Raw genomic sequence first — 21,138 nt, 5'->3', positions numbered from 1 at the left:
CATATCAGAGGGAGACGGTGGGACGTTTTGGAGACAAAGTCAGAGAGGTGAGATTGAGATGGTTTGGACATGTGCAGAGGAGGGACCCAGGGTATATAGGGAGAAGGATGCTGAGGATGGAGCCACCAGGCAGGAGGAGAAGAGGGAGGCCAAAGAGGAGGTTTATGGATGTGCTGAGGGAGGACATGCAGGTGGTTGGTGTGACAGAGGAAGATACAGAGGACGGGGTGAGATGGAAACGATTGATCTGCTGTGGCGACCCCTAACGGGAACAGCCGAAAGACAAAGAAGAAGATATGACAACATTGATACACAGAACCCTGAACCCATTTAAATGTACTATGAACTGGTCAATGGCTCCATTTTAATATCACAAATGGGTTGAATTATTCTTTCAGTGTTAATTCTTCAAACGTTTATAAAATTCAGCGGTCAGTGTGAGATTTCTGTTAGACTGGTCACAGGAATGTTCATTCTGCGAGGTCCAATTAAAATCATCATGTCTGATACCACTGTGCGGGATCATGGATTAATGTGACCGTTTGAGCTTCGCGTTTGATTCTCACTTACTTAATGCTGACATATCGATTCCGAAAGGGAGTTACACTGTATCAGCATACTAAAAGACAACTCTGTGTGTGTGTGTGTGTGTGTGTGTGTGTGTGTGTGTGTGTGTGTGTGTGTGTGTGTGTGTGTGTGTGTGTGTGTGTGTGTGTGTGTGTGTGTGTGTGTGTGTGTGTCCCTCTCCTGTCCAAATGGCGCAAGAATTGAGCCAAAGTTCACACACACACACTTTGGCATATGGGAAGTGACGTAGGCCATTGAACACTTTAGCAGTCATAGTAGTAATGGCGCAAGAATTGAGCCAAAGTTCACACACACACACTTTGGCATATGGGAAGTGACGTAGGCCATTGAACACTTTAGCAGTCATAGTAGTAGTAGTAGTAATAGCAGCTGTGTCTTCTTGAGGCAGCTGTAGTCGCGCTCTAACATTTCTCTGGAATCTGGAATAGGTGGGAGGTGACAGATTAGTTGGTGAAGATGAAGTTTTCATTTCAGTCTCTGAATCAAGATTGGTTCTTGGGTACTTTAAATGAAATCCTGCACACCCATGAAGAATTTCCCTCCTCACTGCTTTAACAAGTCATCTCACTGATGCATCATGGGACTGACACCTCCCTGTAGAGGCCACTGGGTCCCAGAACGTCCCCTTTACCCAATCAAGTCCCTGAGCCAGTCTCCAAACAGGCACAGTCTAGGAGAACGTGGAAGAATAATATGCTGTTAACATCCACCTTAATGCACACATGCATGAATCTTGGTGCATGTGCACCGGTGACTTTGGAGAACGGATTGTTCTGTGTGTCAGTGTGTGTGGAAGGAACATCAGAAACTCTCCACTTCCAACAGATTCTGTGCCGGCACCATAAAAACGCCTTTGGGCTTTTTGCACACTGTAACAATAGTTTGCATTATAGTTAAACTAAAAGTAAATCTGTTGTGCGTCTCGTTGTCTCATGGTTCTGTGGCACGGGGTGGTACCCAAAGTCCTCTTCTGGGGCTGTTTTTTATTTTTTCTGGGTAGCTTGAATCTCCGGGTCAGCGACGTGATTTCTGTCTTCCTGTGTTAAATTGCTGGTGTGGAACACGAGACCTGCTGCAGCCACACCTCCCGCGAGCTCCCGAAGGCGTTAATAACAGTGCTACAGGATGGCAGGCTGCACTTTTGGATCACATTCATGAGTTAATTCCGTCCTTTGTCATGAACATGTGGTTGAGCTGATCCGTGGTGCCGTGACACAGAGAAGGCGCTGCATCTTCACACACTTCACTATCCTCCCCTGGTCAGTGTGTGATTGGCTCGTGACTGTGCGGAGTTTAGCCTGGCTGTGCTAATTTACATATCAGAGACATTCTGGGTGGAACTGAGCTGTTTATGTCAGTTTATTGGCATCACACACTGCCACGAATGTGTCACGGGTCTGTTCAGGTAGCAGTGCCATGGACGTCATTCCACAACTGAGTATTTGCTGTGGAGCAGAGGCAGAGATAAATGGTGTGTGGAACTCCAGAATGTCCAAAACTGAATGAAATAACGCAGCAGATTTAAAAAATACAGTAAGACCCTTTAGAGAGGACAATATGGTCCCAGTCCAAATAGTGTCAAATCAGCTCTGTCACTGAATAAATGAACTGTGTTGGAAATGATCTTGGATTTACACTCTGACAGAGCTGATTTAACACTGATTTAACCACAACGTGTTCGCTTAAGAATGATGGATCCTTAATCAGACGCCAATGAAGATTATTTTAGTATAGGTTTGGAAGATGTACTGGAGTATGCTGATAAAAACTCATTTTGAAGCGCCCCCTTCTGGATACCACAGTTGAAGCACTTAAGAATGTTCAGGGATCCACAGCACCTAAGGTGTTCAACCCAGGTGTCAAACCTTTTGTACTCACCATGCTGATTAAATCTCTCTGGGCTCTGACTATAAGCGAAGTGCGTAATGCATCTGCACAAACGGTGTAAAAAATTCCAGTTACCAAACACACAGTGCTACCACTGAATTTCGTATACGGTAGCGTTAGCGGACTGTAAAAGTTGAGGCTTACAAGGATTGTTTCAAAGGCTTTAAGCAGCGCATACAATAATGACAGGGGTGCATTGTGCTGTTTTCAAATGCTCGAACAGAATTTATAGGCTTGAAAGGTGACTGAAAACACATGATTGCAAAGCTCCGCCGAGTCCACACAAAGACTGAAAGAAGAAGAAATGTGGTCGTAAACCTCCGTTCATTCTACACAATTTCCCCACAGAAAAGAAAGATCAAGACGGACGTAAAAGTCGGACTAAAATTGTAAGTTTCTTGCACACATTTATTTTGTCAATATCCTGAAACTGCCGAATTATAATGTGGCTGATGGCGCCGTTTTCGTGCATCGGCTTATGACTGTAATGTCATGCCATGAATGACGTGGCGCGTAATATTGACATGTTCTATAAACGAACTGCATGCATGCACATATCATATGTTTGTCAACTTATCAAAACAAACGTGACACCAAAGAGATTATATGTGAGACCCACCTTCCTTGTAGTCATTTTGAAGCCGGTGGAGTAGCGATTTCTCATCCCTGCTTAGCAAATATTCTGCAATATCCACAGTTTCAGACCCTGGACTTTGTCTAACCATAGTCAGTTGGCTTCAAGGAGTCAGAAATTTGTGTGTCTCCAACTATCAACAAGGACTGGTCGTCATTTGACAGCAGCTCTCTCTTCCTCCTTTGTCAGCACCAATGGAGCACATGGAAGCACAGCCAGCTCTTCTTTCCATTTCTGTCCACTACCGTACGTAGTCCTGGTTGTAACAGGCAATCCGCGGAGCTTACAAAAATGCTTTAAGTCATCAGCTGTTGAAGTTGTTGAACTGTTGTTCAGCGGTTGAAATGGTCCAAATCACAGCACTCCTCGCTGCTTTCCGCCGTCTTTGAATGTGGATTGGTAGCCGAAAAATTTAGTGTACCCATAATGCACTGCACAGCCCGAGATGTGCACTTCGCTTATTTGCAGAGTCCCTCAGTTCAAATCCAGACTGGGGGCCCATCTTTGTTGCGTGTCTCTCCCTAAGCATGTCTCAGCTTAAATCTTTAAACAATTCAATGGAAACACTCAGACACAGTGTACCTCCACTCGTTCATAATCACTAACTGTTATTGCAACTGCCAGTCAACACTGGCAAAACAAAGCTGCTTGTCTGATTGTTCTGATGTGTCAAAGTTCACCTGATACAGTTGTGTGGTCATTATACTGTTTCTTAATTTGGTGAGTTACCAGATGACATTTGTTGTTCTTGAGTTATTGTCTACACATGCTGGGTGGGATGGACGAAATTACTCGCCCACTCACAGACAGTTGCTGTCCAAGCCCTGTGTTGTTACTCGGCACAGGGTGTTTCTGTGTCCATCGTCCGTCTCTCACCGCGTTCACTCTCCGTGTTACTCGACCACTTTCTGTCCCTTTGCTTTTCTTTCACCACTAAATTCATGCAGAATCCTTCTTGTGGGGTTGTGTGGAGGTTGTGGCTGTGTTATTCGAATTTTAGAACGTAACCGTATGTTCCTCTGATACGGGCAGACCTCATACATGGTGTGCAGGTGGACAAGGTCAGACCTTAGCCGTGGACACCTTGTATTATTAACCAAGAGACCTCAGTGAAATGATCAGTAAAAATTTGACCTCTCTGGCCTTTTGTAAGTGGTCAGATTTCTCACAACAGGTGGAGGATCATCATTCCGTACGCCACGGCAGTGAGAAGCGAGCTGCACAATTCTCATCAATGTTCAAATATACTGCGTAACAAAATACCAAATTACTGTTAACACTTATTCAGACAATCATCACCTCTGATGTGTGCTGACAGCATGTGTCCCTCACCCGTCCTCCTTCACAGGCACGATGTGTCAAACCCTGGCGCGGTCCTCAGCGTCTCACAAACGAACCTCACAAGGTCGAGTTCCCGGCAATTCTGCTCGAATCACTCATGGCTTAAATGCAGAACGCCATCTCATTATCTGCTTCAGCTGAAAGTCTTTAAGTTTGCACGTGAGCATCATCCACAGGTGCTGCGAGTCATTAGGCCTGCACATGAACATCCTCCACAAGTGCAGCCAATAATGTTGATGAGGGTGAAGGACTCTTCTGCCAGCACCTTCTCCACAGACAAAAAACCAGTTTGCATACCACCTGGAGAGCAAAGAAAAGAAAACAACACCAAAATGTCCAGCCAAACCCCCCAACACACAACAAGAGGTATGGAGTAACATCCATGGCATTAATGTCTGAAAGGAAATGCTTTTGAGGAAAAACTACAGATTTTGTTTATTTCTATTTATGTCCAGAGATCAAGGATCCAGTGACCAATTTCACATTTATTTAAGACTCAATAATTTTAATAATACCCATCCCTGAAGTGGAATTAATATTATTTATGTTAAAATGTGTTAGTTATGCCAAAGACATTTAAAAACACAGAGATGTTGAAATGTTTAAAAAAAATGTTTAAAATATGACAAAATGTAAAAATAGAAGAATACAAAGTTCTTTAAAAACGTTTAAAATGTTTGAAAAGGGTGTAAAATGTGTGAAAGAATAGAAAGTTCCTTAAAAATGAACAAATACTTTTAAAATGTGTTTAAGATTTGTAAAAGAATAAAAAGAAACACACAAAGATGTTGAAATTGTGTGTATGTCCTGGACACGACGCCACTGGTTACTCCCCAACTAAGGCTGGTACTCGTTTACAGGTGGACTGGGACAATAATGTGAGGTGTTTTGTCCATGGACACAGACAGGTGGCCTGAAGCAGACACCTCGGCCCAGGCATTCATATGCAGAGATGTGTGCTTAAACTATGTGCACGAACATTTGTACGCAAAAAGTGGAATTAGTCAACTTGTTCTTAGGAATGTTTATACATATACACAGCACTGACTGTCTATATGCACAGCATCTAGTGGTAGAACATATAAACTACTACTAGAAAGCATTGCTGCCATCACAGCGTGCAACCTCATCCACACATGATCTTTATTTACTCAAAGGAATAAGTGCACAATTAGGAATTATGTCAACTGAGAAACAGGCGTAAAAGACACCTCTGTGGACTAAACAGCAGCTTCTGACCTCAACAACAAACACCTTGATATTGTTTCCCTCTTGCAGTCTTATACATAAAACAAAATTGGCCCACATTGTTTTTGCTCCTCATATTTCATTGGGGGAGATTTTATCTTGGTAAAGACAGCAGCACAGTGACATTACGTGAGAGCAAATGATTCTGACACAACTGCGATTGTAAACAATTGTCTATTTATGCTGTTAATGAGAAGGTTTTATGCTGGTTCTTGTGGTGACCTTGTCAAAGCTTCTTATATTTTGTTAAAATTATCTCCATCTGTGATTGTGATGTTGAAATTGAGGACAACATGATACCATGAGTGAATGAATGATCGTTATCAATTTTTTTGGTTCAAAACTACTAAAGGCTGCCCCCTAGTGTTGCCATTGGCTCTTCATCTCCATTCCACAAAAGTTTCTTTTCTTCACTGTTTTTGCTGTTATTCTGCTGAGAATAACAGCAAAAGCCACTTATTCAGGGGAATGGTCTTCCCCAAGTGGGAAGTCAGCAACTGAGGAGGTGATAGTCTGGACACAGATCTGTAACATTGAGACTAGAGCACAGTCAGTTTGATTCCCCCTCAGACACAAGCAACAAACAGATGTTTTGTTAACACCACCAAAACCGTCAAGGTTGAAAAAAAAAGTCAAAAAATAGATTAATACAAGCTGAAGAATTCACTAACAAAAACCACACAGGAAAATGACCACAAAATCAATCAATCAATCAATCAATTTTTTTTTTATATAGCGCCAAATCACAACAAACAGTTGCCCCAAGGCGCTTTATATTGTAAGGCAAGGCCATACAATAATGATGTAAAACCCCAACGGTCAAAACGACCCCCTGTGAGCAAGCACTTGGCTACAGTGGGAAGGAAAAACTCCCTTTTAACAGGAAGAAACCTCCAGCAGAACCAGGCTCAGGGAGGGGCAGTCTTCTGCTGGGACTGGTTGGGGCTGAGGGAGAGAACCAGGAAAAAGACATGCTGTGGAGGGGAGCAGAGATCGATCACTAATGATTAAATGCAGAGTGGTGCATACAGAGCAAAAAGAGAAAGAAACAGTGCATCATGGGAACCCCCCAGCAGTCTACGTCTATAGCAGCATAACTAAGGGATGGTTCAGGGTCACCTGATCCAGCCCTAACTATAAGCTTTAGCAAAAAGGAAAGTTTTAAGCCTAATCTTAAAAGTAGAGAGGGTGTCTGTCTCCCTGATCTGAATTGGGAGCTGGTTCCACAGGAGAGGAGCCTGAAAGCTGAAGGCTCTGCCTCCCATTCTACTCTTACAAACCCTAGGAACTACAAGTAAGCCTGCAGTCTGAGAGCGAAGCGCTCTATTGGGGTGATATGGTACTACGAGGTCCCTAAGATAAGAAGGGACCTGATTATTCAAAACCTTATAAGTAAGAAGAAGAATTTTAAATTCTATTCTAGAATTAACAGGAAGCCAATGAAGAGAGGCCAATATGGGTGAGATATGCTCTCTCCTTCTAGTCCCCGTCAGCACTCTAGCTGCAGCATTTTGAATTAACTGAAGGCTTTTTAGGGAACTTTTAGGACAACCTGATAATAATGAATTACAATAGTCCAGCCTAGAGGAAATAAATGCATGAATTAGTTTTTCAGCATCACTCTGAGACAAGACCTTTCTGATTTTAGAGATATTGCGTAAATGCAAAAAAGCAGTCCTACATATTTGTTTAATATGCGCTTTGAATGACATATCCTGATCAAAAATGACTCCAAGATTTCTCACAGTATTACTAGAGGTCAGGGTAATGCCATCCAGAGTAAGAATCTGGTTAGACACCATGTTTCTAAGATTTGTGGGGCCAAGTACAATAACTTCAGTTTTATCTGAGTTTAAAAGCAGGAAATTAGAGGTCATCCATGTCTTTATGTCTGTAAGACAATCCTGCAGTTTAGCTAATTGGTGTGTGTCGTCTGGCTTCATGGATAGATAAAGCTGGGTATCATCTGCGTAACAATGAAAATTTAAGCAATACCGTCTAATAATACTGCCTAAGGGAAGCATATATAAAGTGAATAAATTGGTCCTAGCACAGAACCTTGTGGAACTCCATAATTAACTTTAGTCTGTGAAGAAGATTCCCCATTTACATGAACAAATTGTAATCTATTAGACAAATATGATTCAAACCACCGCAGCGCAGTGCCTTTAATACCTATGGCATGCTCTAATCTCTGTAATAAAATTTTATGGTCAACAGTATCAAAAGCAGCACTGAGGTCTAACAGAACAAGCACAGAGATGAGTCCACTGTCCGAGGTCATAAGAAGATCATTTGTAACCTTCACTAATGCTGTTTCTGTACTATGATGAATTCTAAAACCTGACTGAAACTCTTCAAATAGACCATTCCTCTGCAGATGATCAGTTAGCTGTTTTACAACTACCCTTTCAAGAATTTTTGAGAGAAAAGGAAGGTTGGAGATTGGCCTATAATTAGCTAAGATAGCTGGGTCAAGTGATGGCTTTTTAAGTAATGGTTTAATTACTGCCACCTTAAAAGCCTGTGGTACATAGCCAACTAACAAAGATAGATTGATCATATTTAAGATCGAAGCATTAAATAATGGTAGGGCTTCCTTGAGCAGCCTGGTAGGAATGGGGTCTAATAAACATGTTGATGGTTTGGATGAAGTAACTAATGAAAATAACTCAGACAGAACAATCGGAGAGAAAGAGTCTAACCAAATACCGGCATCACTGAAAGCAGCCAAAGATAACGATACGTCTTATCGTTAAAAAATACTCATGAGGTTGTTACCGGGGAGGCCACGAGGAACAGAGAGAGAGAGAATCAGTCAGCAAAGCAACAAGAACTAGTGAGGCTTAAAATAACAAATGAACTGATCCGTGACAGGTGCAAACAGAAACAACAGAAGCCAACCTGCACGTGAGATCGTAAAGTGACAGAAACAAAACCTGACTGAAGAATGAAAGATGAAGCATAGCAACAAATGCAACAATACTACAATAATACTACTACCAAAGAGAAGAAGTAACAGTAAAAAAACAGTAAAGAAAACAGTAAAATCAGAAACGAACCAGAAAATCCAGAACAAATCTCAGGAAATAACATAACAGAAAACATGACAATTGCAACTACAATTGTCAGAATACAATTACAACAACAATCATGTGGAAGAAAATAAACACCGATAAAACATACAAACAAACATACACATCAGAGCTGTCAGACACACACACAGCTGACAAGCGAGACGGGACGGAACCGACCACACACACACACACACACCCACCCAGCTGACAGACGAGACAGGGGACGGAACCGACCACACACACACACACACACACACACACACACACCCAGCTGACAGACGAGACAGGGGACGGAACTGACCACACACACACACACACACACACCCAGCTGACAGGCGAGACAGGGGACGGAACCGACCACACACACACACACACACACACACACAGCTGACAGACGAGACAGGGGACGGAACTGACCACACACACACACACACACACCCAGCTGACAGACGAGACAGGGGACGGAACCGACCACACACACACACACACCCAGCTGACAGACGAGACAGGGGACGGAACCGACCACACACACACACACACACACACAGCTGACAGGCGAGACAGGGGACGGAACCGACCACACACACACACACACAGCTGACAGGCGAGACAGGGGATGGAACCGACCACACACACACACACACACACACACAGCTGACAGACGAGACAGGGGACGGAACCGACCACACACACACACACACCCAGCTGACAGACGAGACAGGGGACGGAACCGACCACACACACACACACACACACACACACACACACACACAGCTGACAGGCGAGACAGGGGACGGAACCGACCACACACACACACACACACACACAGCTGACAGGCGAGACAGGGGACAGAACCGACCACACACACACACCCAGCTGACAGACGAGACGGGGGACGGAACCGACCACACACACACACACACACCCAGCTGACAGACGAGACAGGGGACGGAACCGACCACACACACACACAGCTGACAGGCGAGACAGGGGACGGAACCGACCACACACACACACCCAGCTGACAGACGAGACAGGGGACGGAACCGACCACACACACACACCCAGCTGACAGACGAGACAGGGGACGGAACCGACCACACACACACACCCAGCTGACAGACGAGACAGGGGACGGAACCGACCACACACACACACCCAGCTGACAGACGAGACAGGGGACGGAACCGACCACACACACACACACACACACCCAGCTGACAGACGAGACAGGGGACTGAAGCGACCACACACACACACACACACACCCAGCTGACAGACGAGACAGGGGACTGAACCGACCACACACACACACACCCAGCTGACAGACGAGACAGGGGACGGAACCGACCACACACACACACACACACACCCAGCTGACAGACGAGACAGGGGACTGAAGCGACCACACACACACACACACACACACACACCCAGCTGACAGACGAGACAGGGGACTGAACCGACCACACACACACACACACACACACCCAGCTGACAGACGAGACAGGGGACGGAACCGACCACACACACACACACACACACACACACCCAGCTGACAGACGAGACAGGGGACGGAACCGACCACACACACACACACACACACACACACACACACACACACACACACACACCCAGCTGACAGACGAGACAGGGGACGGAACCGACCACACACACACACACACACACACACACACACACCCAGCTGACAGACGAGACAGGGGACGGAACCGACCACACACACACACACACACACACACACACCCAGCTGACAGACGAGACGGGACGGAACCGACCACACACACACACACACACACACACACACACACACACACACCCAGCTGACAGACGAGACAGGGGACGGAACCGACCACACACACACACCCAGCTGACAGACGAGACAGGGGACGGAACCGACCACACACACACACACACACACACACACACACACACACACACACCCAGCTGACAGACGAGACAGGGGACGGAACCGACCACACACACACACACACCCAGCTGACAGACGAGACAGGGGACGGAACCGACCACACACACACACACACACACACACACACACACACACACACACACACACACACACACACACACACACACACCCAGCTGACAGACGAGACAGGGGACGGAACCGACCACACACACACACACACCCAGCTGACAGACGAGACAGGGGACGGAACCGACCACACACACACACACACACACACACACACACACACACACACACACACCCAGCTGACAGACGAGACAGGGGACGGAACCGACCACACACACACACACACCCAGCTGACAGACGAGACAGGGGACGGAACCGACCACACACACACACACACCCAGCTGACAGACGAGACAGGGGACGGAACCGACCACACACACACACACACCCAGCTGACAGACGAGACAGGGGACGGAACCGACCACACACACACACCCAGCTGACAGACGAGACAGGGGACGGAACCGACCACACACACACACACACACACACACACACACACCCAGCTGACAGACGAGACGGGACGGAACCGACCACACACACACACACACACACACACACACACACCCAGCTGACAGACGAGACAGGAGACGGAACCGACCACACACACACACACACACACACACACACACACACACACCCAGCTGACAGACGAGACAGGGGACGGAACTGACCACACACACACACACACACACACCCAGCTGACAGACGAGACAGGGGACGGAACCGACCACACACACACACACCCAGCTGACAGACGAGACAGGGGACGGAACCGACCACACACACACATACACACGCACACACACACACACACCCAGCTGACAGACGAGACAGGGGATGGAACCGACCACACACACACACACACACAGCTGGGTGTGGAGTTGCTGCTGGTCTGTCTGCTTCAGACCAGCAGCAACTCCACACCCACCACCCTCCAGCACTAGCACGCTAACACTTCAGGAACACGAAGTGAGACGTGTGCTGAAGGCGGTGAACCCCAGGAAGGCGGCCGGGCCCGATGGTGTACCTGGAAAGGTACTCAAAGCGTGTGCTCACCAACTGGCTGGAGTTTTCACCTGCATCTTCAACCTGTCCCCGTCGTAGGCCATCATTCCACTCTGCCTCAAATCCTCCACCATCATTCCAGTCCCAAAGAAGTCAGCAGTGGAGAGCATAAATGACTACAGGCCTGTTGCACTTATGCCTGTGGTCATGAAGTGCAGGCCTGTCTGCCCTGATGTGCATGTGATGGGCCCTTAATGATTTTCCAGCCTGACGGATGTTTGAACTAAGGATCCTGTGGTCTGAAGCCCACCACTGAACCACTTGACCATCATCTCCCCAGATGTATAAGAAAAACCTTTCAGAGGAAATTGCAGCGACCTCTTAATGTCCTGCTTGTGCCAGTGATCGACTGCAGCTGGTAGATTCTGTGTGCCAGTGTATTAGTGGTTTGATTGACAGCACTCATTGGATTGTTCAACACAGTGTACAAAGGGAAAGTTCAAAGAACTGAGAGGAGATCTGTGAAAGACGATGAAAGACGATCATAGATTCCAACAAGTCAAGAATGTCTCTTGGAGCAATTTCTGTACACCTGAAGCTTGCAAGAGCATCAGCTCAACCAATTGTACGTAAGTACACATTATTGGATGGTTGGGCCACTTTTGCCTCAGCTGAGAGGATATTGGTTTGGATGGTTGGTAACAACCCAGGAGCCATAAAAGTTGAGTACCATGAGCTGGAAGCTGATGGAACATCAGTGTCACGGTCTGCAATCAAAAACAGTTTTACATCACAGTGTACTGAGAACAAAGAAACTCCTGGTCTCAATTGTGCGACTTCAAGCTCATATACAGTTTGCAGTTGACCACATGGACAATGAAAACCCTTTTGGAAGCAAGGTTTGTGGTCAGATGAGGCACAGAGGGAGTTGTTTGGCCACAATGACCAAAACTGTTGGATGTTTGCATATGTTTGTCTGAGTAAAGGTGAAGCATTTAATTCCAAGAACACTGTGTTAGCTGTTAGCATGGTGGTGGTGGCATCATGCTTTGGAGCTGTTGTGATACCAGTGGAAACTAGTGCCTTGCACAATATTGAAGGAATAATGTAGAGAAAGGACTATCTCAGAATTCTTCAGCTAAATTTCAAACCATCAGCAATGTGGCTGAAAGTTGGACTGTGTTCCAAGAGGACAATGATTCCAAACACACATCAGAGCTGGTTCTATAATAGATAGACTTTCCACTCCATTTTGGAGTGGAAAGTCAGCAACTGAGGAGGTGATAGTCTGGACACAGATCTGTAATCTTGAGACTAGAGCACAGTCAGTTTGATTCCCCCTCAGACAGGAAGCTCATTAAGGTCCCTTGGGTAAAATTCTTAATCCCCTCTGATGTCAGGAACCACAGTAGCATGCTGATATCAGTGTGTGAATGGGTGAATATGACTGAATCATATTCATGCACATTCATGTCCGTGGTGAGGGCACGTAAACATCTGACCACACCTGTTCTTCAACTAACCATTATTACCTTGGCAACTAACAAAAGAGAGCAGCTGGTAATTTGTGACAAGGGCAAAAATGTTGAAGAAATCATCTTGCCAACAGATCTGATTCAGAGCTCTTAATAATTTGAGTTGAAATTTTGGCAGTTTGGGAAGAAATATCCAATGTATGCCACACAAGTCTCAAACAGTCTTTCCTAGCGAAATTTTTCAGGGACAAATTTGGATGCACAAGGTTGGATTTTTTTCTAATTTACACATTCTAAATTATAAATATAGACTCAAATATATGCATACATTTAAGTCCACCTAAATCTTTTAATATGTGATGCTGAAGGTTATACAGTGTCTTTTGTCCCACATTCCTTAGGGCCCCTTCACACATAACACCTTTGATGCTTCGAATGGCACTCATGAAAAATCTGAGCCACACTCGAACGCCTTGTACGGCAGTCGCCACATCCAATCGGGCACAGCACATGCGCTCCACATTCATGTGCTGCTCGCACTGGAAACCCATTCGAACAGCGGACAAGATGAGGTCGCACAACATGCACAGCATGTCAAACGCAGGTCGGACAAATTGTGCCACGGCCAAGGGGCTTTTCGAAATCATCAGCCATGTTGAACCCTGGCCGAATACCGCGATCGAGGAAGCTTTCACACCAGCGGCCAAATGTGGGCAGATGCCAGATAAGTTGCCATTCAACCCACTCTCGGCCAGAGTCCAGGTGCCAGCCACCAACATCCAACACCACACGCGGGGCACTTAGAAAAGGTGGGACCATTTGCACAGCCAGCACAAAAGTGGAGAGCAGGCGACCACTTTAGAGTTGACTGAGCGAATGGCCCCATGAGTGTGCCATTACAGAGCAACACAAATGGGGTGTGAGTGTGCATGTGCTCCCCCCACAACAAATGGCATGTGAGTGTGCGGTGTGTCCTTCCACACAACACAGATGGCATGTGAGTGTCATGTCCCCTCCCACACACACACCACAAACCTGTAGTGGAGGTGCGACTGAGGTTGTGATCGGTGGCTGTCAGTGCAGCGCGCAGAGCTGGATGGCTGTTATGTCCATGATGGAACAGCTGACCGCTGTGAACCACCATGGCATATTCCAATTCCACAACACCACAACAGAGATGAAAATAAAAACCCAGCTCGGCTGCATGTCACAGTGCCAGCGCACCTTCCCACTGGACAGGTATTTCACATACCACACGATTGCAATGTCCACGGTCCATCTGTCATGTGACAGCCTGACTGACAGCCTCACAGAAAAATCAGCGTGGCCAGCTCAATTGCCCCACAAACTGGAGCCGTGAGCCCATTTATGTGAGCACATTGCTACAGTGGAAAGATGGGAGTGTCGCGTGTCAGTGATGTTATGTCTGTATTGATTGACATGATCACATGCACACATACCCACTACAGTTATACGTTTGTCAGGGGACTGTGGTTGACATGTAATCATGGACTGGATGTCATTTGAAATCAAGCAGGGAGGGGGTTGATCATGGCCCACGGCCAGTGAATTCATTCCTCGGCCGTTTGTGCCGCTCAAGCTGACTGCTGCATCATCACAACGCAATACTAGGGATCACATATTGTCACTTGTGGTCCAACCACCTATGTGCAGGGCACGGAGGTGTATGAGTGTGTGCAAATGATTGCGACATAGGTAAAAATAAAAACAAAAGATCATGCTCAGTGCATGGTAATGAGCATGCAGTCAAAGACCGCTACATCATATCTACGCACAGCTGGTGAACAAATATTGTGCCATGCAGACTATCACCTCCCAACATGCCACCGTGATTTGCGTGCATCGGCGGACTGTCCTCACATGGTAATAAATAAAACCACATGTCACCTTTGCAACGTGCTCACCTGCTGCTCATGTGAGCGGCTGGCGCGGCAAGTCTCAATTCCACCACATGAGTGATAGTCTACATGACGTGGTGTCGTTCAATGCAGCGTTGGACAGCTGGACACGCGGAGCCGGCTGATGTGTTCATAATATGAATGCATCAGGTCATTCATGTAAAAAAAAAAAAAAAAAAAGAAAAAATCATCCACGTCGGTTCATTACTTCCATGGCCATAGTTCACATTTTCATTGATTTATGTACATTTGTCCAACATGTGAATGCTTCCGCTGCTGTGTGAGCACGATGTGGTATCCGACTTATCACGTGCTCACACTGTGTTCATGCGCGCGTGCACAAAACCATCGCCGCAGGATCGTTCACGCCTGTCTGACCGTGTGTCCCTCCCAACATTTTTATAATTTCTTTCAACAACACATAAGGCACAATCCATTTTAGTCTTATATCTCCAGTCATGTAAATAAAAAGTATTTAATGGTTACACAGTGGATTAGTTTTGATGGAACTTTTGGTCTTGGTGGAGGTATGCAGTTCATCTTCTAAAACATATGAACTAGCAGTCATAGGATGTAATGCAGGGTACACCCTGAACACGACGCCAGTCTGTCACAGGTCTGCATATAGACAGACAAATACATTCACTTTTGCACCTACGGTCAATTTAACGATTCCAGTTCACCTAACCTGCATATCTTTTGGATGTGGGAAGAAGCCGAACATCATGCAAACACGGGGAGAACATGCAGACTCCACACTGACATTTCTTGTTACAATGATTTTGTCTTTTATTTTTTATCTTATCTGTTTAAGCTCATCTCCTAATTAAGGGTGAAGCTAGGCTTCCTTTACAGAAACAAGTCATGTCTCTCCTTAAGTGCTTGGAAGATCTTGATAACTGCTACCTTCCTGCCCTTATTGAATTATGGTGATGTCACAGGTGTCCCTCAACTAGTTGTCTACAGTCCTTGACCCCGCTGTATCATTGTGCCTTGAGATTCATCACTGGTTGTAGCCGCCTCACCACCACTGTGAGTTCTATGCCAAAGTGGGCATTAGTCTGTCAGCTAATGGAAATATTAAAAAATTTGGGGTAGAATCTTCACAAATGCATATTATTTATTCTGAGTACTCCATAAAATAACAAAATGCATGTTGCCAATTTTTCAGAGCTGAGCAGGGGGGCAAAGCTCTCGATTTACTGATCGATCTACGTTCCGACCCTCACCTATGGTCATGAGATTTGGCTCATGACCGAAAGAACAAGATCGCGAGTACAAGCGGCCAAGATGAGTTTCCTCCGCAGGGTGGCTGGGCACTCCCTTAGAGATAGGTTGAGGAGTGCTCTCACTCGAGAGGAGCTCGGAGTTGAGCCGCTGCTCCTCCATGTCGAAACGAGCTAGTTGAGGTGGCTTAGGCATCTTCTCTGGATGCCCCCTGGACACCTCGCTGGAGAGGTGTTCCGGGCACGTCCCATTGGGAAGAGGCCTTTGGGAAGACCCAGATCACGCTGGAGGGACTACGTCTCTCAGGTGGCTTGGGAACACCTCGGGGTTCCCCCGGAGGAGCTGGGGAAGGTGTGTGTGGGTCGGGAGGTCTGGGCGGCTTTGCTTGAGCTGCTGCCCCCGCGACCCGACCTAGGATAAGCGGAAGAAAATGGATGGATGGATGGGTTTAGGGTATTTGGAGAAAATCTGTATCATGTGGCTGTAATAGACATATAGTGAATTAAATTGGTGGAAATTGTTGTTCTGAAGTTATTCAGTATAATAACACATTTATCAAGTAGTACTTAAACACATCATGAATGTCATTTTAATAATGTTTCAGTTTCTAGTGTCCATTCTGACCTAGTTTTCATCTTCATGAAGTTCCCCATCATTCTCTGGCAGTAGGGAAAATATATTGGGACAAATGTCCCCTTCCACAGTGACAGAGTTCTGTGCAAGCAAGCTTGTACTTCTTACAGGACCTCTGTCTGGTACACTTCATTGAAGATTGGCTGTTTGCACCACAGGCACATAGTCTGGTGCTGGGGGCTCTCTGGACTGCACAGGCATTAGTTTACCATCTTCATCTTTCCATCCCTGAGTGAGTGGATCAGGGATGACTGGGTCCAGAACGATGTCCTGAGACCAGATGTTTGCCTGCAGGTGAGCTCGCCAAATATGTTTGGTCCATGCTCCAGGCATTGGTGGACATTTGTCCACTCCCGGTTAAGGTTTTAGTTGTTTTAACAGAAGCCACCACAGATCTTTGGCTTGTGAAACTTTCACGGTCTTTGGGCAGAAGAGTGCACGCAACCGCCAGTGACCTCTGCTGATGGTTCATTACCAAGACCCAGGTTGATGAGGGCAGAAGTCATCCTGGGTTCTGCAGCCATGAAGGTATTGAAGCATGTCACCTTGTCTTTCCCTCTGATGTGCCCTATGGTGTCACACCCTGTCAGCACTTGCCAGTTGATGAGGGCAGCTGTGTTTCTAGGTCCAAGAGCATCGTAGATGGGCTGCAACAGGATTATGTGGTGGCGGTCTCCAGTACCCATGATGAGTGCAGCATTTCTGCCAAGTTGTGGCAGAAGAACATGTGTGTCCTGTGAGTAGATGTGGACAGTGTCCCCAGAAACTGCAATTTCTACAGTATGAAGGATCATGAGCATGTCTGTCTCCTCTCGATTGCTAACTCTGGTAGCAATGTTAGTCATAGGGGTTGTGTGTTCTTGTGTGTTCCTTGACCTTGCCACATTTCCATTCTCGAGTGCTTTCTTTCAATGAGGCGGCTTTGATATATTTGTGAAAGACAACCCAAACTGCTGTATAACTTTGCGCTCTTGTGTCAATGAGCTTGAAGGTATGTACTGGAAAGATCCTTTCCACTCTTAAGGTTTCTCACAGCCATTAACTCTTGGAGTACAGCCATTCCATCTACTACCAAGGTAGCTATGGAGTGGTTCTCAGAACTTGAGGCCTCATCACTGGCAGTGTGGACAAGCCCTTCAAGAAGGTGTGTCACACTGCTCTTGTGATGAAAAAAATGTCACGTTCACTGCAATGTAGTAGTGTTACCCATTGTTATAGTCACATTGTGACATCATAGTTAGGTAGTAGGCCTCAGCCTACTGTGGTCTATCACAAGGTGGTGGTAGGATATGTATTCAGTACCAAATCATGCAGTTTTGCATATTCTGCTGCCATAAACGAGGTCTATTAGAAAAGTATCCAACCTTATTATTTTTTTCAAAAACCATATGGATTTGAATCACGTGTGATTACATCAGACATGCTTGAACCCTCGTGGGCATGCGAGAGTTTTTTCACGCCTATCGGTTACGTCATTCGCCTGTGGGCAGTCTTTGAGTGAGGAGTCGCCCACCCTCTCGTCGTTTTTTTTCATTGTTTAGGAATGGCTCAGAGACTACTGCTTTGTTTGATCAAAATGTTTTCAAAACTGTAAGGCACAACTGAGTGGACACCATTCGATAAATTCAGCTGGTTTTCGGTAAAAATTTTAACGGCTGATGAGAGATTTTGGTCTGGTAGTGTCGCCGTAAGGACGGTCCACGGCGCCTGACGGCGATCTGCGCTTCGAGGCGGCAGCGTCTCGCCGTTTCAAGTTGAAAACTTCCACATTTCAGGCTCTGTTGATCCAGGAAGTCGTCAGAGAACAGAGAACTTTCAGAAGAAGTCGGCGTGAGGAGTATATTCGGACATTTCATTGTTAACGGACATTTTGTAATGAAAGAACGTGCAGGCAGAGTCGCATGTCGGGCCGGACCCGCCCGCGGGGGGTCGCGACAGGAAAAACACCTCCGTTAGAAACCTTAACGGGCAAGTTGGAACATGCCCAAGCTGTTAAACAATTTATCAGTTACTCACTTGTTGAAAGCCATCAAAAGCCGCCTGAATTTTACAAATGGTTTTCAACACGGAGGTGTTTTTCCTGTCGCGGCGCACACAGATTTGCTGAGTCGTCACGGAAATGACTCGGCGAATTTGCGCGCACGTCTTTCATTAAAAAATGTCCTTAAACAGTGGAATGTCCGCATAAAGTCCTCATGCTGGCCTCTTCTGAATCTTCTCTGTTCTCTCACGACGTCCTGGGTGAATTAAGCCTTAAATTAGGATGTTTTCAGCTCGAAACAGGCCGACGACGGCGCCTGGAAGCGCTGCACGATGTCCCGCTCCGTGGGAAGTCCTTACACCGACAGAAACACCCCATAATCTCTCATCAGCCATTAAACTTTTCACTGAAAACCAGCTTAATTTCTCGAATAGTGTCCACTCACATATTCCTCACAGGTCCAGAAAAAATGTTGATAAAGCAACGCGCGCCGTCTCGAGCAACATGTGAAACAAAGGAATTCAGCCGAGAGGGCGGGACCACATCTCACTCAAGGCCTGCCCACAGGGAAATGACGTCACCGACGCGTGAAAAAACTCACGCATGCGCATGAGGGTTCAAGCATGATTGGTGTAATCGCACATCATTCAAATCCATATAGTATAAAAAAAAAATAAAAGGGTTGGTTTATTATCTAAGAGACCTCGTATAGCTTATCTATTTCTATTTAAATATTTACTTTGGCTTACTATTTTATTTATAGAGCTCCTTGTTGAAGTAATCTTCTACACAGAAACGACATGTGGAAAATTGAGTTTTAAAACACCACATTTCAATTTGGTGTCTGCAAACCATCTAAACCATGACCCTTTTTGCATTTAATATGGCCAAAACACAAGTTTAAGCACTGCTGCCAAAATTCTACCCAAAAGTTAGAATTTTGGGTAGAAAGAGATCTGAAAGCCGCTATGCTCTGTGCTCAAATGACAGTTATGTTTTCGTGTAGCTCGTGTCCGCACTGAAGCAGGAAGAATGCCTTCAGTTTCTCAGCTCCCTCTAACTGGAACGTTCTCCAATCCAAACTGAAACTGCCTAGTTGAGCGCATGAGCTCAGTTGAGCTCATGAATGGGATTCTTTTGTGCAATGCCTTTGTTTCTAAATCTTAATCTGTTGGAAACGTATTTATTCATTACCAATGTTCTCATGTTGATGTTAACATGTCCACTTTGATGCTGCTGCCTTTCTTGGCCAGGTCATCCTTGTAAAAGCGGTTTTGATCTAAATGAAATTCTGCCTGGTTACTTAAAGGTTATATCTTGTCATGATGACACGTAACACGGGTTTGAAAGTGACCAGCTGTGGGTTGACTTCACTTCAAACAAGGAACAGACTGAAACGGTCACCTTGATCTCTTTCAGTGGCTGCAGAAATCCACCGTCTACAGTATAACGGCTCGCCATGGCGGGAATACACATTCACAGTTTTCAGTCTGACACTGTCAGTCATCACCACATGGCACTCATCATCTAAAGTTAAAACAAAAACATGACTCTGATCTGCCTCAGTGGTGGTGTCTCTGCACATATGGCATTTTCAAAATATAAAGTGTTGTGTTGCTCTTGTTCCCTGTTCTGAGCGGCTCTCTGCACACTGCTGCACACAGCCTTTGTAACACTGCTGGCTCATGTCCGTTTCTCTTTGCAGAAACACTCCAAAGGACAGACCCTGATGGACCTGGTGTGTGAGCACCTCAACCTGCTGGAGAAGGACTACTTCGGTCTGACTTTTGCTGACACAGACACTCAGAAGGTCAGTGATTTTTTTTTTTCTTTACCTCTACCACCAAGTGGAACATTTCAAAGCATGAGGTCATTGCTTAGGAAACAATCTGTATCTGTCTCCCCCCCGGTTGGGTCAGCGCCTTCTCCCCCGGAACACAATCCATCACTCAACGACAAATAGCAATTTACATTTTCAGTCAGGGTCCGGAAAACTGGCAACCGGAAAAACAAAACAAACCAAAAACAAAACAAAACGTCTCTATAGCTGGGGAAAAGATGAAAAAAGAAGAAAAATGTCATCAAGTCTTTGCACATCACACAGGA

The 21,138-nt window shown here is 45.9% G+C and overlaps 1 protein-coding gene across 1 annotated transcript in view; it reads left to right on the top strand.

The window, feature by feature from the left end:
* Positions 1–21,138, top strand: part of LOC117507847 (band 4.1-like protein 1) — a 374,283-nt gene that overhangs the window by 159,592 nt on the left and 193,553 nt on the right. The window contains exon 4 of the mRNA XM_034167630.1: positions 20,738–20,842. Within this exon, the coding sequence (XP_034023521.1) occupies positions 20,738–20,842 (105 nt within the window). The remainder of the gene's footprint in view (positions 1–20,737; positions 20,843–21,138) is intronic.

The sequence above is a fragment of the Thalassophryne amazonica genome, chromosome 3 (genome assembly GCF_902500255.1).
Source record: "Thalassophryne amazonica chromosome 3, fThaAma1.1, whole genome shotgun sequence".
Taxonomy (NCBI): Eukaryota; Metazoa; Chordata; class Actinopteri; order Batrachoidiformes; family Batrachoididae; genus Thalassophryne; species Thalassophryne amazonica.
Note: the sequence above shows the minus strand (reverse complement) of the source record. Positions and strands in the feature narration are given on the sequence as shown.